General features: G+C 38.0%; 1 protein-coding gene across 2 annotated transcripts in view; it reads right to left on the minus strand.

Moving 5' to 3' along the window:
- SLC15A2 (solute carrier family 15 member 2) overlaps positions 1–22587 on the minus strand; it is a 35749-nt gene extending 13162 nt beyond the window's left edge. Inside the window, exons 1-11 of one of the 2 annotated variants that reach the window (XM_063111056.1) lie at positions 22471–22587; positions 20447–20534; positions 19697–19838; positions 11704–11796; positions 10481–10580; positions 7512–7602; positions 7162–7239; positions 1987–2069; positions 1476–1562; positions 1205–1294; positions 1068–1112 (exon numbers count right to left, since the gene is read on the minus strand). In XM_063111056.1, coding sequence (XP_062967126.1) covers positions 1068–1112; positions 1205–1294; positions 1476–1562; positions 1987–2069; positions 7162–7239; positions 7512–7602; positions 10481–10580; positions 11704–11796; positions 19697–19838; positions 20447–20534; positions 22471–22575 — 1002 coding nt within the window. In that variant the 5' untranslated portion in view covers positions 22576–22587. The remainder of the gene's footprint in view (positions 1–1067; positions 1113–1204; positions 1295–1475; positions 1563–1986; positions 2070–7161; positions 7240–7511; positions 7603–10480; positions 10581–11703; positions 11797–19696; positions 19839–20446; positions 20535–22470) is intronic. The other variant, XM_063111047.1, reaches the window with a different exon arrangement.
- Positions 22588–25455: the final 2868 nt, after the last annotated feature.

The following is a 25455-nucleotide window of genomic DNA, read 5'->3' on the forward strand; positions in this document are numbered from 1 at the left end:
AGAGAAAATTCATCAGGTCTTTGGTTCAGGGCCCCTATCTTGCCTGTGAGGGTATTTGGGGTGGGGACAGAGGGGGATAGCTTCTTGGTCTGCCTGCCGAAGGCAGATGGGCCTAAGGGAAAATATTCTTTTCTGTGTACTATGCTTTCCCTAAGTCTAGTGTAATTTTATTAATCTCAGCAACTGCAGTTGTAGGTGGTAATAACATGAAGGACAAGACATTGTGGTTAGGGTAGACTCTCACTGACACATATTACTTCCAAAGTTGTTCTCCAAAGGGTCAATAAGAGGATCACCATGGTAAACCCTGGACAACCAGAGGAAGGGAGAAGGTAAAATTATATTTGGCAGGCTTCAAATAGGCAGAATAATATGACCCTGGTATTGTTCCACCCTGTCTTCTTCAGAACTGAGAAGGTAGAAAAATAGTACAATAATCTAGGTTGTGGAACAATTGAGAGCAGTAATGGTACCTTATTTGAGCGGACTAATTAATGGAGATTGGAAAAGAGAAAATAATGTATACAACCTTCCCATTCTTTCCATATCCATGAACAAACTATTCCATTTCCCACAGGTTCCCTACTGTGATCCCTGCCTGAGATACGGGACCAGTTGTGTAGTACCACCAATTCAACCTATCCCTGCTGTGCCTGAGGATGAGCTTAGATAGAAGAAAATCACTATCCCAGGTCTGTATCGCCTCATTTGCTATCCTCTCAACACTTATTTGTATACATTTAAACCTTTCCCATACCTATGTTCCTGTTTTCCAAAGATAAGATTCTGGTTTTTATTTCCAGACTACCTTTCTTTATCTTTGCCTACTCAGTACCTTAAAGCTAAAAGCACCTCTCTAATAATCTTAAGTCAGGCAAAAACACAAAGAAATTAATTTTTCCAGGGCTGGCCAGTTAGCTCAGTTGGTTAGAGCATGGTGCTGATAGTCCCATGGTCCAGGGTTCAATACCTATACCAGCCAGCCACCAAAACAGAAAAAAAAAATTAATTTTTCCTCAATATGGATGAAGAAGAGAATGGACTTCTCTGGAAAATCTTCTACTCACCAAATTCCCATTCATCCTGGTGGCCTGCAAAGTCCACCGTGAGCCCTAGGGCAAATGGATGGTATTATGAGAAATCCCCTTCCTGCGAGAAGGAAGTGTCTAGAAGAAAGGATAGCTTTCCAAAGAACTATTCTTACCTGCTGATCCATAAGAGCCCAGAACATGGGTAATGGGATATAAAGGAACAGTACCCTGGTCAGTGCCTTCACATCCATAATGAGCTGCTTCTGCAAGAAGGAGGAAGAAAGAACAGGCAGAGTTGCCAGAAGTTGCACACATGGCTTTCTTGCTTAGAGTAGGAGTGCCCAAGACAGTAAGAGGAGAGGTCAAATGCAGCAGGTACAAATCAGTTTGAACATTAGGAAAGATTCCAGGGGATCACAAAATGTTTCTGCAGTTCCAACTTACTGGGTATCTCTCAGCTGCCCAGTCGAGCCAGTGCTGTCGCTTTGGAATGTCTGAAGAACGGTTCTTAAAACGGTTGAAAATAGCAAACTAGGGCAGAACATAGATATCAGGAGAGAAAGAGCAACCATTCCCTGCCTTTTCCAATTCATTATCCCTTCCTTTAAACACACATACTTTTAGTGAGTTACTCCATCTCTTTGATCTCATCAGAAGTTGAATTTCAGAATATTTCAGATACAATTTTATCTATCCTTATTTCCTGTTGGCATCATATATAACTATACTTCAGAAGATTTTTTTGCCAATTCCTAAAAATGGTTACATTTTTAAAAACCTAATGGTTAAGTAAAGGCACAGAGGAAGACCGATTAATGTGAGCTTGTGAAAAGGCATGGAAGTAGAACAGAGGTCATGTAGAAAAATGTATACCCATGTTCAAAGGCCCTTATTCTTAGCATAGCATCTCTTTCCTTTTCATTGAATAAGGCAGGTAAACAATTCACGGACTTACCCAGATACATCTGACAACTTGAGCCACTATGTTTCCTTGAGGAGGTGTTTTTTTGTACATTTTGCTTCCCATTGCAAACACAACTGCAGTTGATACACAAACAAAGTTCTTAGCTTCTCGTTTAGCACATTCAATATGTCAGTGCTAAGGGCAGACTGCTGAACTGTGGGAGTTACTGGCAAATCTCATAAGGAGGAAATGGACTTACATTTCCTGACTCTGGAGTTATAAAAATTACTCGAGCCAAGAGAAGATAAAATAGCCAACAGTTAAGAGAGATATCTGTTGAGAATTTCACATAATCACAGAAAAAGAAGTCATCTTTGACTTCTCACTCTTCTTTCTTCATCTCCATATCTGATATGTTACCAACTTTCATAGATCCTTTTTCTTCAGTGTATTGCCCATCTGCCCCCTCTTTACATTATCACTGCCACCACTCTTCTTCAGGAGTTCACAACTCCTATTCTGGATTACCAAAATAGCCACCAACTACTTTCTCATTCTTTAGTCTCTTCCTTCTCTAATCTGATGCCAAATTTTTCTTTCCAGGATCTACTTAATAAGTCCAAACACCTGGCATGAAAGGTCTTCTTAAATTCATTATCCTGATGGTTATTGTTATCACTACCATCTACTGAAGATTTAATTTATTATATTAAAGGCTAAGCATTTCACATACATTAACTGATTTATTTTTATTTTGTTTTGTTTTGTTTTGTTTTGTTTTTTGTGGCTAGCCAGTACAGGGATCCGAACATATGACACTGGTGTTATAAGGCTGTGCTCTAACCAATATGTTAACTGATTTAGCCTGACAAAATATGTACTATCTCCATTTTACCCATAAGGAAATTGAAGATTAAAAGACTTAAGCAACTTGTAAAAGGTTACACAGCTATAAAGTACCAGAAACTGCATTTTTGACCTTAGGCCTATCTGACCCAAAAAATCCATGCTCTTAACCACTATCAAGCATCTCATTCACTAATTCTTGCATCACACACTATACTAGATGCTATTGGAAATACAGGTGAAAAAGACAAAGTCCCTGTCCTTAAAGGAGCTCACCTCAAACTACCGTTTCCCGTTGTATATTTAATTACTCTTTGTTAGATATGCCCTAACCACTGTGCCTCATTCCTACAAAAAATTCTATTCTGTACTATTTCTGTTCTTGAGCTTTCTGTTTCCCTTAACCCAGATCTTTATCCTTTAACCACATCTCTACAGGTAATTATAGGTGAATTTTATTTTCTTATTTTTTCCAAATTACTAGCAATAAGCTGGTATTACTTTTATAAATATAGAATAGTGTTATGTTTTTTCAAGTTTTTAAAGTTTAATTAAAATCAACAGAATGACTCCATGTTGGTACCCTCCCAGATGTACTTTCCTCCTTAATAGATTTCCCAGTTCCAGCAAGATGCTCCTCTAGTAGATTCTCAGCTAAAGTTGCCCTTGAAACTGACCAGTAGAATTTTCCAGTATCCATCCATACACACAAGAATGCATGAATCACCTTACTCTTCTTTCCCTTAAGTTTCTAATGGATCCATTACTCTCAGACTCACTCCACCACTTTTTCTTTATTCATCCTCCTAGTTTGCCCAAAGCTTCTCCAAACAGCACCCTTTACCTACAACAACCCTCTCACTGTTGATAAAAATAATAGTTCAGAAAAAGAATGTTAATCCTGGGAGTCAAGTGGGCAGATAAGGAGTTATCTAGATAAGAGGAAGGTTTTAGATGGGAAATAAACTGCTCCTGACACTAAAAATGATTCGGCCGACCCCGTGGCTCACTCGGGAGAGTGGGGCGCTGGGAGCACAGCGGAGATCCCGTCGTGGGTTCGGATCCTATATGGGGATGGCTGGTGCACTCACTGGCTGAGCCTGGTGTGGGCGACACCAAGCCAAGGGTTCCGATCCCCTTACCGGTCACCAAAAAAAAAAAAAAAAAAAAAAAAAAAAAAAAAAAAAAAAACCACCACCACCAACAAAAAAGAAACTAAGAATGATTCTAGAAATAAGTGGCTGGACACCTCAGGAATGCTGGTTGCAATAGTGAAAGTAGAGTGGTAAAAGAAAGGCTATGTAATCAACTACAATTTCAAGACCACCTAGCTAAAGAAGATGAACAGGAACTTGAGTTTCCCTACTATCTTCTCCCTCTAGTAGATGATGCTGCCTCTTACTTCACAAACAAAATAAAAGCCTTCAAGTGGAAATTCCCTCAACTTCCTGCCACCAAATCTATTAATTCCTGTATCCACAACCATCCTCTCCTCCCTCCAGTAAAGTGAAGGTGATATTCCACCTCTTGTCCATAGCTAATTCTTCCATGTGTTTTCATATTGATTAAACTGTCTTTATATTGCATCTTCAACCTCTTTCTCTACTGGATTCCTACTAATAATATTCAAGCATGCTCAATATCCTCTCTTAAATCCATGTCACCTTCCAGCTATAAAAACTTACTGTTTTACTTTCTTACCTCTTATTCACTTTCCAATCTATTCTAATCAATCTTCAGCCTCCACCAATATATCATAACTGGTATTATCATATCAATGACTTCCTTGTTGCTATATTTAATGGACATTTTTTCATTCTTATCTCAACTTCTCACTCAGTAACATTTATCACTCTCAACAAGTTTCTTCTTAAAAATTTTCTTGGTATCCAAGATAGCCCCAATAACACTTTGGCCATTCCTTCTTAATCTTATCTGTGGGCTTTTCCTCTTTGCCTTTATTTTATTTTTGGTGGCTGGTCAGTACAGGAATCGAACACTAACCTTGGTGTTATCAGCACCATGCTCTAACTAACTGAACTAACCAGACAGCCCTCTCTGCCTTTCTTTTAAATGTCAATGTTCCATGGAGCGTGGTCCTTTGTCCTCTCTTTACCTTACACTTATCAGCTCTTAGTTATCTATTTTCAAGGTTTAATTGCTACTCATATACTAATGATTCCACATCTATATCTACAGCCCAAACATCTAAAATGCAACATGTCCAAAACTAAATTCATCAACATTGCCCCAAATCTGTTTTCCCTTACTATCTTAGTTAATGACCCCACTATTTACCCAGTTGCTCAAGGCAGAATCCTACACTCAACCTTGATCTACTTTTCCCTCACTTCACATATCTAATCATATCAAGGTTTGTTAATTCTACTAGGGCCAGGACTAGGGTGAACTGAGTGAAGCACTCATCTTGAGAACAAAATCTAAGGGAGTGCCAAAAAATTCAGCAATCAAGACAAATATTATTCTTGCCTCACCCTTAACACAATCTTTTCTGCACATTTTACAAACACCATTGAAAAATAAAAATCTAACAATCATTCCTCTGTTCAAAATCTTTTTGTAGTTCCCCACTGTCCTCATGATAAAGTTCTAATTCCTTAAAGGTTTAAAGGGCCCTTCATTCTTTGGTTTCTCTCAACTCCTCCTTTTTAATCTTTGACCTATGTGCTCCAGGTTATTTGATTTCCTTTAAGGCCTTTGAATGTGTCATACTGTCTCCCACCTCCTTGTTGTACAGATACCATGTCCTCTTTCTGAATCACTTACATTCTCCTCTTGCTATTCTCACCTTAGATGCCATTTCTTTAGGCAATCCTTTTACGACTCTCAAAGTCTTAATCAGACATTGTTTCTATGTATTCCCATAGCTCTCTCTGTACTTCAGCAATTGTGACATTGATCATACTATTTGGTAAATTCCTATTTGTCTGTCTTCTTCTTCCTAAAGAACTATATATGTTGTTTGAGAGAATGAACCCTGCAGCTGTCTGATTCACCAATATGACCCCAATACTCAGCACAGAATTTGGCACATGATAGGTTCATTAAATAAATATTTGTTGAATAAATGGAAAAATAAATAAAAGAATAAATTAAATTACAGTGAAAGGCCATAGAATTATTTATTAGCACCCAGAAAACTGAAGTAGCTGACTAATAATGACAGCTAACATTTGTTTCTAATATTTTATAATTTTTAAACATTTCACTTACAGCATCTCTTTTGATCTTCATAACTACTCTGATATGTAAAAATGACTATTATGAAATGATTCAGAGAAGGAGACACAGTACTAATCAGTGGAAAACCAGCAAAATATTTGAGAAAATGTTTGGCTTTGCAAGGAATATATTATCACAGCTCTCCTGGAATAAATTTCCTTGGTATTGGAAACTGAATAGTAATATCTGCCCCTAGTAGAAAATAATCAGACTGAACATTGAGTCTCTTGGTTCTTTTTCCTCTATTGAGCTCTTTATGTGTTTGGACTGGATATCTTCCAGGGGGCGTCACCCTGAGGCTCAGAGTGAGAACAGGTTTCCAGGTCAATGATTAGAAACAATCATGGCCAAATTTCCCCTTAGGCTGCCTAAACTAAGGCACACCACAATCCACCTTCTTTTCCAGGACTGGGTTCTCAGTGGTAAAGAGAATGCCATTTGATCTAAGTTGAATTAGTTTCCGCCTACTTATTCAACTCCTCTTAATCTCTTTACTCAAGAGCAGACTCCCTGGGAGCATTGCAGAGCAGTGCAGAAAGAGCTAAACCCAGAAACTGCTTTAAAAGGCCCAGAGAATTGACAATATCTTCCAATTACCAGATAAATACGTATCAGATGAAGTAAGCTAGTTTGAGAGAAAGGATTAATTCTCTCTCTTGCTTCCTTACACATTGTAGTGTAAAGCAGTGGATCTCAACCATATGTATTAGAATCACATGAGATACTTAAAAAATTATAGACACCCAGCCCCCTGATTGGTCATAAGTGGGGTCCAGAGATTGGTCTTCTTAAAGGCTCCCCAGGCAACTTATTAGTTGAGTAACCTTGGGCACTGTTTTATATAAGGTTTCTGACTTCATTCAGAATTTTTTCCAGGCTGGGCAGTTGGCTCAGTTGGTTAGAGTGTGGTGTTGTAATGCCAAGGTCAAGGGTTTGGATCCCCATACCAGCCAGCCACCAAACAAACAAACAAACAAAAAACTTTCCAGAATTTATCTCCAAAGTCAAACCACTACAATAACGCCAGATAGGGTTAATGTGAGGATTGAATGAAATAGTTTGTGTAAAGTGCCCTCACAATGCTTTACATGTGGCAAGCATCAGTGACTATTAGTTTTCTTTCCCCACTGCACTTACCAAGTGCTATCACCATTAGCAATCCTGGAACGCCAAAAGCCAATGCATAGCAGTCTTCCCCAAAACACTGAACATCTCCTAAAGAAAATGAGGGAAGGAGAGCAAACTTGAATCTTGAATCTTTGATGCTTATTCTACAAGCTCAGGTTCTTGAGATCATAGACATAGCCATCCTCTTTCCTCCCATTACCTAATTCATAATCCTTCTTTTGGGCCAGGTAAATAAAGACTAAAATAATTTCTCACAGATTTTCAAGCCCTTATAAAAGGAGAAGATGGATAGCAGGAAGCTTTTTGGCTGACCAGAGTAAAGCCTTATACAAACAAGGGCCCTCGAAAACGATCCTAACCTCTCAGCATGGGTGTGATAAATGTAGAAATCAAGCTCCCTGCATTGATGGCGAGGTAGAAGACTGAGAAGTATCTAGTCCGTTCCTCTGCCTGAAAACAAACAGGATAAATCATTAGTGCAATGTGCCTCATAGCTCCATCCCCACTCCGTGTGCAGATTCACAGATGGAGGTACATACAAAGGGGCAGATTCAGCTACTGCCTCGGTGGTTTCTAGACACATTAGATATTTAAAAACATGGCTTATGGACCTCAGACAAACATCTACTCATCTTTCAAACTCCAGTTCAAGCAGCTTTAACATTCTTTTACCCCTTTTTCCAGGGCAAAAATGATCATCCTGTCCTCAGTGCCACTACTGATGTATATATCTATTCTAACATTAATTTATTTGCATTAAATATCTGTTTCTTTCAGTAAGTTGTAAATTCCTTTAGAACAGAAATTGTATCTTACTCATTTCTATAATCCCCAGTACCAAGCATGGCACCTGACATATATTAGAAACTCAATAAATGTTCATTGACTATATATATGATTTTTCCTAAAAATTTTATTTATTTATTTCAATTATACATATTTATGTGGCACAGAGTTGACTATCAGTATTTGTGTGCAGTATGTGATGATCAAATCAATATTATTATCATGTTCATCATTATAAATCATAGTTACTCTTTATGTCCCTTACCCAATTACTCCCTAACCCCTCTTCTCATCCCCCTTTCCCACCTCTAGCAACTATAGGTCTGTTCTCTCCTTCTGAAAGTTCAACGTTTTATTGTGGTCTGTCTTCCTCCCTCCCTCCCTCCCTCCCTCCCTTCTTTCTCTTTTTCTTTCTTCCTTTCTTCCACATATGAGTAAGGACACATTGTATTTCTCTTTCTGTGCCTGGCTTATTTCACTTAACATAATTTTCTCCAAGCTCGTCCATGTTGCTGCAAGTGGCAGAATTTCATTATTTTTTATGGCTGAGTAGTATTCCATTGTGTGTATGTATGTACACACACACACACACATACACACACACACATTTTCCTTATCCAGTCATCTATTGATGGACATTTAGGTTGGTTCCATATCTTGGCTATTGTAAATAGAGCTGCGATGAACATGGAAGTGCAGGTATCCCTTCAGCATGATGATTTCCATTCTTTTGGGTTTATACCCAGAAGTGGGTTTGCTGGATCATATGGTAGTTCTATCTGTAGTTGTTTGTCACTGACTATATTAATTAAGTGAATGACTACTTGAGTCAAATAATCAGTTTTATGGAGTCTGTGGTAGGAATAGCACCAGAACACAGGACAGTGGTATAAACTGTTGATCAAGCAGAATATTTCACCTAGTGCTTAAGTGCTTAAGGGAGATCTGCCAGAATATAAAAGGAAATCAGTGGGCTTGGAAGTGGCTGGCCGAAACTTAAAGGTGGGTTTATCTTATTAATTGAAATATCTTTGTGGAGCAGTTACCAAATGAAACAACTTTCAGATAAAGTTTCTGATGCTTCATTCATTATGTACTGCCATGTTTCATATAGGCACCCCAGATTATTTTCTTGATTAAAACCATCAGTCCTTCCCCATTTTCTCTTTTCCTTTTTTTTGGGGGGGGGTGGTGGCAAGGTGGCAACTGGCCAGTAAGGGTTCCAAACCCTTGACCTCAGTGTTATAATACCACACTGTAACCAACTGAGCTAACCAGCCAGTCCCCCATTTTCTTTTTATAGTGTGTTTTGCTTCCTCTTCTGGTTTCCACTTAAACTTTATTCCACTTATCTAAATTGTGCTGTTTGCTATACATAGAATCCCAGTTGCTAAAGATAGGCTGTTTTTCCAAAGTCAGCAAGCAATTATGATCTATGGACCTTTGGACAGTTAAAGAGTATAAAATAACCCAAATAGTCTGAAAGGTAAGAGAAACACAGGAAGACAGGACAGAACAGAGGGGAGATAGTAGGCACCATGTCAGAAAGAAGGAAGGGGAGGGAAGGAGCTGGGGGAGAGAGAGACAGACAGACAGACTGACAGACAGAGACAGAGAAGGGGGTAGGGGGGAAGACAGAAGGACAGAGAGAGAATCCAGAAGCATGATAAATAGCTATAGAAGAGGGAATAGATACATGGAAATAGAGAAAAAGGAAAACTGAGAGCAAAAGAGAGGAAGCCAGAAATATTGGCTGAACTAAGAATAGACTATTCCCTTACCCATTGGTCACTGCTTCCTCACACAGGCCCATTTTTACCTTACTCACATTGCTTCCCACCCCCCCATAACAATGGAAAGTATTCAGGAAAAGGGGATGATCAACCAGGCAAATTCATCTGCAGACACTCATTCTGTTTCATTCCAACTGATTCATTTTCCCTTTCATAGAATCTCAAAGCTAGATATGCTTAAATTATCTCTACACTACCCATCACCTCCCATTCCCAAAGTGCTTACCACCTTTCTTCTTACATACTTTGAGAGCGGGTAAATGCTCTATTTCCACATCTGACTATTTGAAGTTTTTCCTTCTGTCAACCAAACAACTGACTTCCTTAGCTTTCACTCATTGGTTTCAGGTTTAACCACTGACATCCTTCTAGTATCTATAAACTACTATAATATTCCCCTTGATTTAAAAAAAATGTTTATTTTTTTATTGAAACTTAATTGGTTATATATATCTGTGGGGTACAGCATTGAACATCAATACCTGTGTGCAATATGTGATGCTCAACCTCATTCTTATCTTATCCAGGCTAAATATCCCCATTTTCTTGAACCTTTACTCATAAGACATCTCTTTTACTCCATCTGCCACCCTGGGCACTATCCTCTGAATGTGTTTCAGTTTTTCTGTCTATTAATGATCACCATCCAGCATTGAATACAACTTCTCAGATAGGATCTGACCAATGGATGACTTCAAAATTGGCAAATGGCTACATTCATGAAAATACAGAAATAACAGGACTCTTACATGTTTTTCTTCAAATTGGTCTCCACCAAAAGCTGCCACACAGGGTTTGATACCTCCTGTCCCCAAAGCTATCAGACTTAGGCCGACCAATGACAGGACTCTGAAATGGAGAGGTGAGGATGCTAAACATATTGATACTAAACACAACTGTAGAGATGGACTATAGAGCTGTGGCAGGAAAGAATGTATTCAATGACAAAGATTCCCTTCACAATTCTACCCTGTGGGCACGTTCCATTGCCTTCACTCCTAGGAGGTACTCATGGGCTCTTACCATCTTTATGACTCTTGACCCCTCTGCTGAACAGCATGCATCGCATGGGAAGATTTTGTTCCTGGTAGTTTAATTTGCCCCTTGTGTGCATCAGACAGAAGCAGAAACTGAAGGGACTCCAAAGCTAACTTGCTTGTTCTCAATCTTGTTTTAGTCAAAGGGACACTTCAATAAAGAGACCTTACAGAAGACCCTGATCCCACATACCCTTCCTAACCACAAAATAAAAGGTTAAAATTCATCACAATTAATAGGAGCTGTGTCAATGATTTTTGATGTGACACAAATAAGAAGTATCTAATATTTTTAAAATTTCAAACAAAATTCCTAACCCATAGGATAAACACATGTATAAGCACATTATGACATGAACACATATGACCTACTCCCTGAACTACTGTAATCCTCTCTACTGACTGAACCAACAGACACCAGAATTTACCAAATGCCTCTAGTCCCATAAACATCAATAGCTTAAGTAAAGATGGATAGAGTAACTGGAGTATATGGGACTAAACATAAATGGAAATATTCTAAGCTTTGAATATGACTTCTATAATGTATTATAAAAAAATGACAGATTTTTAAAACCCTGGTGAAGTACAGATGCATGGATGGATAAATAAGTGAGGGAATATGGAGGGCATGAAGGTTTTAATTGTTTTCAAACATATAAAGAGTTTTTATCAAGAAGGTACTAACCAGGCATTCTACAAGTCCCCAAATGCTAAATAAAAACAAATGAGCTCAGATAAAGTAGGAAAGAGTTCAACTGCTCATTTTTTTTTTTTTTTTTTTTTTCTTAACCAATTTGGTAATAAAACCATAGATTGGAAAATAAAGGAACATCTCTGGTAAGAAAATAGAAAATAATCTGTAATGAATGCCTGAGACATATACCTGTCTAATGGAAGAAAAGTGGTCCAGCTGACCCCATGATTTTACTCACGTGTGTATCACTTGTCCCCCCAGTATTGGTAAGGCACCCAAGGACTTGATCACATGGCCAAGCACATACACCAAGGAGAGATAAATGATTGTCCTGTTGAAAGAGTGCAGTCAGTCAGTCTAAAAACAGAATTCAGACACTTGAGTAATACAGACTCAGAGTTCACACTGTTCTCAACATGGAGATAAACAGAGAAAGAGGAGGAAGGGGTGGAGGAGGAAAGAAGTATCTGAGAAATGCAAATAGAAACAATAATAGTGAATGAAGTAAACAGACTGGAAAAAAGGAGTGTAATTCTTCACCCCGTGGTGTTAGAGGTAATAGGCATTTCCTTCAACCTTCCTCATACCTGCCCTCCCTTCTCCCCACTACCCACTCACTCCACACATACACAGAGCACCCCTATACTTTTGTACAGATATGACAAGAACAGGGTGGATATGTAGCAAGAGTGATAATATTTTAAATTAGGAGAACCAGTAGAACTTTGACCTGAGATGTTTTTCTCAAGTATGTCTTTTGCTCTAGAAATCAAGAGGAGTCAAGGTTGAACTCCGAATAAACAGAAATGACTGACACAAAGGACTTTCTCCAAACCTAAGCACTGGGATATATAGAGAGGTAAAGAGTTCTCAGGTTCAGCCTGGGTAACATAGACACTTGGATGAATTATAATCCACACTACAATTTCCTCAGGGACAAGTTACCAAGGGTAAGAAAGGAACGTAGGTCTTAAAATAGAATGTCCAAGGATAAAAGTCATGCAGTTGGTAGGAACTTCCTGTTGTGTTGTTTTCTCAAAACAAAATTGAACAGCAAATAGGAAGTAGAAGAGTAAAGTGTTCCAAATAGGAACATATATAGAGATATACACATTCAAATACAGTACACTACCACATAGACTCCTTATGTATATTACCACACCAGCATTCTCTTGAAGTATAAGTAGAATGTTAGCAGTATAGCAAACCTTGGAAATATGTGGTTTATATCTGTGATTTTATAGTGTTACATGCTAATGTGGAATACAAAGAATGAAATGAAATGAAGGTAGCAAAGAGAAGCTGAAGATGCCAGAAATCTCAGGATATGGATTTCCCACTGTAAATGCCTAATCTTTCTAGGATGGCTTTCTAGGGAAGGGACTTTAAAGGGTACATAATGGCAGGTGGGGGATAAGTAGTTATGTGACTAATCCAGGGCTAATTAATTAACATCAGTGGAGGGGGCAGGCTTTCCCAAAAGACCTTGTAATATCTTCTGGATAAAAGTTTTTTTTGTGTGTGTGAGAATAAAAAAAATAGAAAGAAAGGGAATAAGAAGGAACTGAAAAAAGGCTAGCTATCATGAATACAAAAGAGATGATCTATGCTAGATTATCAGAGAGAAAAAAAGAAAACAAAAGGAGTCTGAGCTGGAGTGGTAAGTCTGGGTAGGAAGATTAGATCAGTATACAATTGTTGGACTGAATGAATGAGTGAAGAATAGGTAGTTTGGGAGGAAAATAGGCAACTTTCTAGATGAAAAACCCATAGGAAATAGTTTAGCTATGAAAGATACAAGAGATAAGAGATAAATATGAGAGGAAGCAAGAAACTTTAACAGAGAAAGAAGTCAAGAGAGACTTGAAAATTCTTCATTTGAAATGATGTCAGAAGGACCATTGTAATCTCCACCACAGGACATAGAACTATTTTAGGTAGACTTGACCAATCCCCCAATTTTACAAACCAGAAAACTGAAATCCAGAGAGGTCAAATGACATTCCTAAAGTGACATTTTAATTAGGATTAGATCCAGAACTTCTACTTTCTAACTCATAGCCCAACATTCCTTCAGTTTTATCACAAACTAGTTCATGTGGAAAAGAGAAAGAGACGAGGAAAAACTTATAAATTTTATTTCACCATAAGAATTTCAAAAGCCAGAGCCATTTTTAATAAGAGCTTAGAAACTGAGGAGTATATGCAGAGACTAAGGAGTATGTGTACAGATGGCCGAGGAAAAAACCTAGCATGAAGAGAAGAGGTCAGCTCTGAACAGACAAAAAAGATAGGAGACAGAAAGGACATGTTATAGATCTACTCAGAGAAAGAGAAAGAAGTGTAAAGAGGATATCCAAAATTAAAATAAACCCATTTAAGAGAGTGGTTCTAAGTGATTGCCGAGATCAAGAGCCCAGACCGATAGGCATGGGTCACAGGATATAAATACTAGAAACTATGACTAAAAGTTTTTCTCTCTTAAAAGCAACTTGTCAATAAAAAATTTTTTTTAAAAAAAAGCATCCTAGCATGTAGTTAACCCTCTCAGTAAATGTTTGTAGAAATCATGAGAATGATATGCCTGTTTAATAATTTTTGTTTTCCGCGGTGTACCTATTAGCTAGTCTTTCCTATGTGTAGCCATGAAGTCTAACTTCTCTCCTGGCATAGGGAATTCCTTATACAGGAGTCAGGGACCCTGAATGCCCATTTCCTCTTAACAAAGCTGATTCTGAGATAGCAAACAGAGGAAGGATTTTTTTTCCTAGATAAAGGATTTTTTAATTTAAAAAAAAGGATCATTAATAGAAATTCAGAAAATTGTCCCTTAAAGGTTTGAACAATCTTTCTAATGTTATAGAAGATTTTTCATCCCAAGATAATATCTGAAGAAAAGTACACATACACACGCGCGCGCGCGCGCGCGCGCACACACACACACACACACACACACACACACACACTCTAGCAGAGGAGCACATGAGAGGTGGAGAACTTACAGTTTGAAACACATAAGTCTATCTCATTTTCCTCTAACCAATGAAGAAAAGAAGACTGCAAGTTCAAATTAGAGAAACGGGTGAAGGAGGAGCGTGCTCTTTTCCTGACTTCTTAACCTAAGGTAATCAGGAGTAAAGTATGGGGGGGGGGGCGGTGGTTTAAGTGCTTATTTCTTTGGGTTGCTATTATCATTCTAATAGATCTGCAACACAACCAGCCTCACTTTAGACAAACCCAAGTACAAAATGGCACCGCCCACTTCCTCTCCTCCCCTCCCCCCTTCCCTCTAGGAGAAGCCTCCTGACTTAAACAGAAACCCCTTTTGCTTCAGCAAGGACGCAGTTCTCCACCCCAATCACATTAGCATAATGACCCTCCTTGATGGTATCACCCAGCTCTTGGCTGCCAACATACCAATATAAGCTCTACCACCCCCACACCTGGTGCTGTGCTGTCCCCTTTCTAGAGCAGCCCTGGGATGCCTGCTACTTTGAGCACAGCCCAGCAGATTTTCTTCCTTTAATAAAGCTTGAATGGTACCTGGCATCTCGGCTCACTTTCTTTCACATTCTATTTGTACATGTGGACTCTCAGACACACATGCCTGTAGGAGAACAAGCTACCTATGTTTTTAAATCACTTCCTTTCTGAAAGAGATGCCAAAAACACCCGCAAAAGAGTTTTGTTATTTAAAAAGTAACTACGATACTAACAAGAAAATAAAAGTCATCTTCATGCCTGTCCATACCTATTCTCAGTCTTGTGTCTATATTTGAGGGTCTAAGGGTGAATAAATTTATTAATTCAAACATTTATTGTGGGCCTGCTATGTACCAGGCACTGTTCTCGGTGCTGTGGATAAAAATATAAATAACTTTGCCTTCTAAGTGTTTGGAAGGAGATATCAGATTTATATACAAATAATTATATGATAGAATTTTGTGAATCTCTTATGAGGGTGTAGGGGCTAAGGGTAGACATCACCTTCAACCCTCTGAATTTTCTCTTAAAAAATCACCTGATAAGCACAGATTAATATGGAGAAAAGACATAACAAATTGTATTATATCATAGTTTTATATGACACAGGAACCTTCAGAATGAAGACCCAAAGATAAAGGGAAAATTGTCCATATCTACACTTAGGTTCTATGAAGCAGGCACAGCCATGTAGAAAAGTGATTGGACAGGAAAAGTATGATCTAATGCTGATCTAATAGACTGAGTGGGGAAACACAGCAAGGCCTGTTTGTTGAGATTCTTCTTGGCCTCTCTGTACAGCATTCACTCCTCCAGGACAATGGGGCAGGATGCTTTCTGGAATGGGGGTCTTATGACCTACAATCAAACAAGGTAGTTCAGAGAATTTCTTTATGGCCAGCTCCAAGACAGAAAGGCAGGGGAGAAGATTAGAGTACATCTATGACCCGCCTTGGGGAAGAGGGATTCTAGTTTCTATGGCTTGCCGCAGGGGAGAATGAGGCTAAGAAACAGGAGGGTGGAAGAAGGTCAGAGGAAAACTTTGCTTTTGAGGCTGTTTCTGAGGCCTTCACTTCGGGGTATCACTTTCTCAGTTTCAACAAGGGTAAAGAATAAACAGATTGGAGAAGATTAGATTACTTCTGGCTAGTAGTGAAAGGTAAAGGGGCAGAGAATACTCCATAGCATAGGCAGTATTTCAACTGAGCCTTAAAGGGTTTGAACCTGGGAAGACAGGGAGGGGGATTCCACAAAGTAGAAATAGAGCAAACAAATATGGAAAAGATATTCCACTGGATATTGTTAGGTAAATATTAGTATTCAACTTTTCTCTAGTTGCCATTCTTAGAAGGGAGTGTGACAATAAGCACAGAAAAGTAACAGAAAATGATTCAGACACCAGAAATTTTTGAGCAGAGTATTAATGAGATCAGAGATTTCTTCCAAAGATTAATTTGGCAGTAGTATATAGGCTCGATTGTAGGAAAAAGATATGGGAAGCAGTAAAAACATTTTAGCTGTCCACTTCGCTATTCCAATTTAGAGGCAATGAAGACCAAAATTAAGGTAGTGGTAAATAATGGCAGTTGGATTTAGTGTTGAAGAAGGATATGTGTGAGAAACATTGTAGAAATAGAATTGGTGGAATTTGATAACTGATTGGGTGTGGGATGTAGGGAAGCCAGGAGAAAGAACAGATTGGGGGAGTGCGGACAAGGTGGAACATCTAGGAGGTGAATGCCAATATGCTGTTATAATGCATGCTGGAGTGGGAGTGAGAGGTTATAATATTTTGAAGAGCTTTCTGCATGTAGCTAATATTGATGCACACCACAGGATTTGCTAGGGGAGAGTCCAAAGAAAGAGAAAAGGGTGAAAGTTATAACCTGGAGGAAATGCTTACATTTAGGAAAGAGTGGAGTAAGCAGGGGGCAAAAGAGAAGCCAGATAAAAAAGAATCCAAAAATGCGGAGAGTGAGAAAATACAGTGTTAAAGAACGCTCAGAAGTTTCAAGAACAAAGAGTGATAAACAGACCGAAATGTTAAGTTCAAAATGAATAAGAATTTAGAAAAGACCACTGGAATTTGTTAACAAAGAAATCATTATTAGTGGTCTTACAGAGTCATTTCAGTAGGAAAAAAAGATAATTTGTACTACACCTTATTTTACTTACCACAATCTGTTCTGTATTAATGCTATTTGAACATGAGCAATGTGGAGCATGTAATATGTGTAATTCATCTCTTTATTCCCTATGGTTCTTTGGACAGATGAAAGGTGTTCAATAAACATTTACTGAATTAAACTAGATCACATTAAATTGAATGTAATTAGAGTCTATTGCGTTGCATTATATTCCTCTACCATAAAAAGTGATAATGAAGAGTGAGAAAGAAAAGCAGCACAGACAGATGGTTCTTTTTAAAATTGGGGGTAATGGTGAGAAGAGAAAGAAGATAGGTAAGGAAGGGTCAAGAAGAATTTCATTTGTTTAAAGCTATTAGAGATTTGCATCTGCTTCTCAGAGGGAGAATTTGAAGGTAAGAGAGGGGAATATTGAGGGTACAAAGATCTTAGAGTGATCTGGGTGATAGTGAAACATGTAAAAATTCATCAAGCTGTACTCTTAAGACTTTTGGATTTGTGTACTTTACATAAGTTATACCTCAGTAAAAATAAATTTAAAAAAAATTAAAAAATACCTCAAGAAGGATTGAATTGAGGGCACAACTGGAAGTTGTTAAATTTCTTCTGAAATAGGCAGGAAGCTATTATTCACCAAATCCTGAAACGATTTCTTCAATCTAAAGGAAGTTATTTTTAACATAAATAAAAGTGCTGCGCCATGTATGTGAGTCTTTATTCTACAACTGAATAAATAGACCATGGCTTGTACTTTTTATTCTGCACATAGTGCCAACCCCCTATCTGGATGAACTTGGTGACTACTACTTCATATGTCGATGGATAGATCTCAGTCACCTACTCACCATTCCTCTCCCAAGTCAGGAAACTGTGTTAACTGTATTGTGTCTATAGATATATACCAGGTGCTGATCAAATGCTTTTAGAACAATGAGTATATATACAGGCCAAAGTAAGATATAAACTAGTGTTTACTGAAGAGGATTCCTTGGAACACTAAGTCCACAAAATACTTTTTGAAAAAATATTCTATTTGCAAACTAGTTTGGGAAACTCTACATACTATAACCTTCTCTTGGAGATTTCATAGTGTATATTAGGATGTTAAAGGCTATAAGTCATGCAGTAAGGAAACATTTTGTTCAGCCTAGCATTTTCCAAACTGATTTGAACATAAGAGCTTTAATTTCCCACATAACTCATTATATCCTATACAATCAATTTTCAATAGAATGCACCTTAAGAAATGCTAATTTAGACAAATCCATGAATAACAAGTCCACAGAAAATAACTGGGCAATGGATACTGAAGATCCATCTCTAGCCTATAATAGGATAATATTATAGGGGACAACGATAACATACTGTAATGTATGTCTTGGTGCTATTTTCAAGGACTTAAAAGATATTGAACTGAATGGACCATTTGATACTCATGAAAATATTTATTATATTCTCATGAAGAAAACTACAGAAAGAGGTTAGAAATGAGAAACAAAAATGGCTTAAAAGAGCTGAAAAGAGGGACACATGAGAAGATACTAAAGAAGTTGGAATGACTGCATCTGGAGAAGAGATGGAGAAAGTATCAACTACATTAAGGTCTCAAATTATAGATTTGCTGGTGGGTAGCAGTCTCTATCCCCACTAAAATCAGAACAAGATTTGGTCTTAGACTATAGAACAAAAGATTAAAATTAGATTTAAGGGGAAAAAAAGCCTCTTTGCTGAAAAAGATGTGAAAACAGTGGAAAAACTAATAATGAAAAGAAATAGCCTTTCAGTGTTGTCAGTTATGGGAAAGCAAAATATTTCAGCCCCAAATATATTTCTTTGACATATTTCAAGATGGCTAACTCAGGGAGACTGGAAAAACAAGATTAGCTAGAAGGCTGGTGTGCGTGTGCGTGTGTGTAAAGAAGTTTACATTTGTAATGCGAACAGCCAGGCTTCCTCTGAGGCGGCTCCTTTAGCTACTATCCATTCTTTCTAATGGCAGCTGTTAGTTTACCTGAAATATTTTTATCTACATAACAAGATAGTCTCTGCCTAAGTTTAAATTCTGCCTTCCTTCTTCCACCTGTGAGGCCACCTGCCCAAAGCTTGGGAGAAACCTGGTCACAAGCCATTGTTCTGGGACTTGTACCTCCCCCACCTTCTCTCTCTCTTATAACACTAGGATATAAACTTTGTACCCCAGTGGCTTATTGGGATTTTGGAGAAATTACTCTCTTGCAATTCCCCCATGCATTGCCCCCTCACAGCACACTAAAATAATAAAATTTGTTATGCCTTTTCTTCATATTAATTTAATATTTTGTTTGTTTGTTTGGAGGCTGGCCAGTAGGGGCTCTTACCCTTGACCTTGGTGTTATAACACCATGCTCTAACCAACTGAGCTAACCGGCCAGCCCATATTAATTGAATATTGAAAGTTGATTTTTTAAGTGAATCTTCAGGGGTGAAGAGGAAGTTCTTCCTTTGGCCCTACACAGAGATTCTTATTTGTCATGGATGACATAAGTATGTTCTTGCTTGGAGGCAAGAGGCTAGCAGTGACAACATTTTGCACAATTAATCTGTGAAACTTATTTTCCTTACTTGAATTTTCCCAACAATGAGTCAGCAATAGCTGCTCCCAGGATAGGAGTGAAATAACAGAGGCTGCTGAAGGCATGGTATACTGATGTAGAGGTGTCTTCATTCCAGTGCAGGAAATACAGGAAATACAGGGTAAGCACAGCTGAGACAACAAAAGGGCGGGGGGGGGGGGGGGGAGAAAAAACAAGATAAATGTATTAAAGTGACTTACAAAGAAGCATATTTAATCTCTGGTCTATTGAAGGTGATCTTGGCCTTCAGAACTCCTACCAGTGAAGTAACTGAGGCATGACTGCCAGGCAGTAGATGCACAGACCACGGGAGTTGTGGAATGAATGTACAAATACAATACTCTCCCTTTAATCTATGGGCACTCATAGCATCATTTAGGCCAACGCTGAAGATAACATGGTCCTTCCAATATCCTTTCTTTCTCCTTCCCAGCAACAATACAGTTCAAAGACCTGAGGAACAGGTATGAAGAATGGAACTGAGATGATGAGAGCTTTCCCACTTATATTCTCACAGGCTGTGCTCTGGTTTCTGTCAGGACTTTCTGATCTTGGCCTGTATGAGTCATCAGGTGAAATCTCATGAGGTATTTATTGGAAGTCTTGGCCAAAGGAAAGGACCAATTTGGATGAAGGCAGAAAGAGTAGATAAGGGAAATAAGTATATACAAGGAGATCAGGCTCTTACAAACATGGGGTAAGGGTGAGTGATGAGTAGGACTCTGGGACTCAAAATTACCTTTCATGCCATAATAAGAAAAGCGCTCGCAGAATTCATTCACCACGATGAAGGCAATGCTCAGTGGATAGTTGGAGCCACAGATTTTCTATGCAACAAAATGGCAATGGTTCAAGCATGAGCTATTTTTCTCTATTTCAACCACTATGTTGCTCCATAACTGAAAAATTCATTCATTTAAAATTGCCACAGTGGGTTATGGGAGCAATGGTTTCTACTCTTCATAAAATAACTGCTATCACACTAAAAGTGATTACATTGCAGATTTAGGAGTAATAGAATCTAATCTGAATATTACTTTATTCCTCATTTATTTAACATGGAACTGTTCACACATTCCTTGATCCTAGACCCCAGGACTTGCCCATCTTCCCACAACTTCTAGGTGAAAAGCCTGGAGCTCTGGGCAGAGAATAATCATACTTACTTCTAGGAACAGAATGAAGAGGTACTTGATATGGAGTACCTGATATCCAAGCAGTTAGATTCAGATGTCAGTATCCTGTTTAGCTCTACCGTGGGGGCTGATCCCTCTTGTCCCTATCTGCCCTGTTTGCTATGCTGGGAATATGATGGCTTCCTCTTCAGAGGCTGCTGGAGCCAGACACAGAGCCCAACATGGAGGGCAGAGACTACTAAAGGTAACCTTGACCTTGGGCAGAGAGTTCTTAAATCCTATAAAATTAAATATCTACTCTTCTCACTAAAGAGATTGTATAACAGTTTCATGATAATGATACTGGACATTAAAAGAACTGTATGCTATTTCATATACTATATTAGTTAGAATATAAGGAATGTCATGATTTATTTCAAGTGCCTACCCATTACAATTGCTCAACTAACATGAGAGGGAGATGAAGATACTTGTCTTTGGGACTCAAATCTTTTTTTTTTTTTTTTTGGTGGCTGGCTGGTACAGGGAATTGAAAACATGACCTTGATGTTATAAGGCTGTGCTCTAACCAACTGAGCTAACCAGCCAGACCCTGGGACAGTCAAATCTTATCATGGGATTTATATTGCCTCTTATTACATAAGATATATAATCTTTGTAAGCAGCCTTAAATTCTTTGGGAACAGAAGAGATATAACTAACTAGATAAATAGATAAAATAATAAATTAATGTACTCATTCTTTTACCCATATGGATATACATAAATGGCCCTCTTAAATATTAATGTATGTTAATGTATGATAATAACTTCCTTGAAAGACGCAATGAACTGGGCTTCTTATTGTCCTAGCTCACAGCCTGAGAATTATGCAACCTGGAGTTAATATATTGTCATATATGTAACACTGTCACTGGCTGTGTTAACATACTGATACTGGCCATGTCACTACACCTGTCACTACACCTTAGTTCTGTTATTCCAAAGAAATGAGAATATTACCACCTCTTGGTCCATAGTAAGAACTCAGTAAATATTGGGTATTATTACTATATCCTGTTCATATAGGATTTTGATACAAAGATTGAATGAGATAATGAATTTGGAAGTGCTTTAACAAATATATAATGTAAAATATTATTATTTCTTTGTTTCTCTGTCCTATCTCCCACTGTAAACTGGGAACACATAGTAACGGAGATTGGATCTATTCTAAAATTTCCATTGGTATCCAACATAAGGCTCTCTGCACAGGGGAAACTAAGGGCTGAGTTTTTATACTGTTAAAGAAAGAACAATCACACACAGTTCTCCACACAGAAATGCTTGCCAAGTTTCCTGGACATTCAAATTACTTCTTTTTCCCCCCAGGGAAACTCAGAATATGTAATGAAAATACGGCAAAGCCGTGGATCCCAGCTGAAGAACTCTGACTACCTCTTCCTACTGCTTCCTTTCCTAAGTAAGAGCAGCTTCTGTTTGGATTTGGTTTTCAGGTGAATTGTAACTGCAAGACAGAATAGTTTTTATATCCTAATACAGCTCATCCTGAAGCTCCAAAGCCAAAGAAGAGAGTCAAAAGAGCGAAGCTATTCCCGTCAGAGGCAGAACTGAATCTGGGTACTTACCGGAGGTGGCTTCTTTGGAGGGCTGGGGTTTCGAGGTGGTACCCCTTCAGTAGAGACAGGTGAAAAAAGAATTTCCCTGGGCTCATTTTTCTGGAAGGGATTCATGGCTGGTTCCTTTCTCTCTCCTCAAGCATTTGGCTTCAGTAGGCAGTTAGGACAGCTGCCAGACTACTGTGAAAAGGGGGACTGGGCGGGGGGCGGGCAGTAGCTTCTGCAACTGGATTTAACCCTCTGGGTGTCAGCTTCAGTAGCTGCCTGACACAGAGCAAAGCAGGAAAGCGTTGGTGTCCTAGGTCAAAAGAATGATTTTGTAAAAGGTAGAGGTCACAAGATGGTATGAGACAATGCTACAGGACTGATGAGGAAATCCATATTCAAGAAAGATTATCTTTGCAAATGAGTAAAAAATAATAAGAATTCAATGCCTCAAGCATAGATTAAAAAACTGATTTCAGGGTAGCAATAGCTACCATATATTGAACACCTATTATGTGCAAGATTAACATATATATTTGAATTACATATGTATTACATGTACATATATATAACATTATTTATTCTAATTCTTACTCCTGTCTCCATTTTATGGAAACTAATGTTTCAACAGGTTAGGTAATCTGTCCAAAGTCACATGGCCAATAAGTGGCAGATCTGGATTTTCATTATGCCATGACAGAGATTAGTATCAGTAGTGACTTTGGCCATTATTCAGGTATTGGAGGCTATGGAAATGGAAATGTAGAAATGTAGGGAAATTGAAATGCATTGAAGAGAAAGTCATCACAAAACTTAATTTGAGAGATAGGAAAGATGTTGATTTTGGTTTTCAGCATCATAAAGTTCAGCTAGAAATGTCCTACTGATAACCAAAAAACTGCTCTGACCGGGTCAGCTAAATTATAATGCCCTGGAAGATCTGGGATAAGTCAGTCATCACGTCCACCTGTTACAAAAAACATTCTCATAAGACCATTTTTACTTAGAAGCTGACTTAATGGCACCAAAAAGCCATAAAATAACCTAGAATGCTTGTTACCTCTACCTTAGATTCTTATATGTAGGATGTAACCTAGTAACAATCCCAAATCCATAGGTCATGTAGATGTCATGAGGTAATTAGGTGAGGCTGTCTCTCTCTCTCTCTCCATTGATCCTTCCCCCTTCTAGTGATTATAAAATGCAAAGCTCTGCTGACCCTCTTCAGAACACATTTCTCAGGGAGACCCATGTGTCTCCCCAGTTGCTATCATCATACTGGCTCAATAAAATCCTTGCTATATGTATTTGGCCTCAGTTTCTTTTTAGGTCAACACTATAAGCAATAAAGAAGTGGAGCTAAAGAAAATAAGAGTTGGTGATGCACATTTGGGAATTATTCTTCTCCTTTGCTAAAGTCATTCCTTTTGTTTTAATTCTCTCACTTCAAGATAAATTCATCCTTTCATTTAAATAAAATTTAATTTGAGCAAAAATTGTGAACCATTTACTTTCTAGGTACTGTTGCAAACATTATTTTCCTTCATTTTCAGTGGATGGACTCCTTAATGATTTCAGAATATAGTATTTTTAGTCTTTATCAGAAGAGGAACAAAAACAAACATGATGATGATTAGATGCATTTTATACTGTATTAGTTTTGCTAGGTCAAAGAGGTAAAAGAAGAAGAACAACAACAACAAAAAAAGCATTGTGCCCCTCTAGTTGTCAGTCAAAAGAAAAGAGGAGACAGAATGGCCAGAGTTATAAAAGAAATAAGAAAGATGAGGACTAAACCAATGAAAGGTCAGGCAGCACCAAAATGAATTATTTTATTTAAGAGTACAAGAGAAAAAACCTATGGCTCTATCCCTTGCAAAATTCTTACATTACCTATCTGAATAATTTACTGACAAACAAAGCTAGGATAAACTCTACCCTTTTCTCCCTAAACTTTAACTCAGACTTTGACCATGTCTTCTCAGCTTCTATTACACTCCTCATTTCCCCTCTCTCCCACCAGCCTTTACCCAAAGAAGAATCCAGCTTCATTTCTGTGGCATTAATGATTAAGCTGTAGTTATTCTTTCAGAAGTACTGCCTTTTCTGTTCTAGTTTGGTTAATGATTCTGGATGCAAAATACATGAACAGTCAGAAGTTACTAGTCAAGTTAACTGTTGTAAATAATACTGCAATAATAACTTAATAATAATAATAATTGCATATAAGTTAAATATATCTGCAGAATATATTTCCAGAAGTGAGACTGCTGAGCCAAAAGTATGTGTTTTTATCATTCTGGGAACCTAGTCATTTTCTTTGTCCATTTTTCTACTCAGTTGTTTGTCTCTTTCTTGTAAATTTGTAAGATCTATGTGCATATTTTTTATATTAATACTCTGACATCCTTTATACTGCAAATATTTTACCTATTAATTTTGTTTATGGGCTTTTAAATTTAAATATACCTGCAGTGAAGTGCACAAATCTTATGTGCACACCTCCATTAATTTTTATATATCTGTAACTCACAAAACCACTACCCAGATAAGATAAAAAAAAAAATTTCCTATCACCTCACTGCTGGAAGTCCTTCAGAGATAACACCTGCTACAACCCTTCTGTTTCCAGTCAATCCCTCCTCCCCCATGGTAATCACTATTCTATCACCATATAATTGTTTTGCCTGTTCTGAACTTCATACAAATGGAATAATGCTGTTTGTATTACTTGTGTTTGGTTTCTATTACTTAACACTATGTCTGTGAGACTTATCCATCTCTGCAATGAGATTTTTTTCTCCTACTGTTTGGTAGAATTCACTATACAAATATGCCAGAAATTACCTACCCATTCTTCTTTTGATAGATACTTGGGTTATTTCCAGTTTTAGGCTGGCTATTATCAACCCTAAATAGGGTTTAACTCTGTGGGTGTTGGCTTCAGTAGCTGTTTGACACACAGTAAAGCAGGAGGTTATAGGAAAAGAAAGGGTTAGTGTACTAGTT

The sequence above is a fragment of the Cynocephalus volans genome, chromosome 1 (genome assembly GCF_027409185.1).
Source record: "Cynocephalus volans isolate mCynVol1 chromosome 1, mCynVol1.pri, whole genome shotgun sequence".
NCBI lineage: Eukaryota > Metazoa > Chordata > Mammalia > Dermoptera > Cynocephalidae > Cynocephalus > Cynocephalus volans.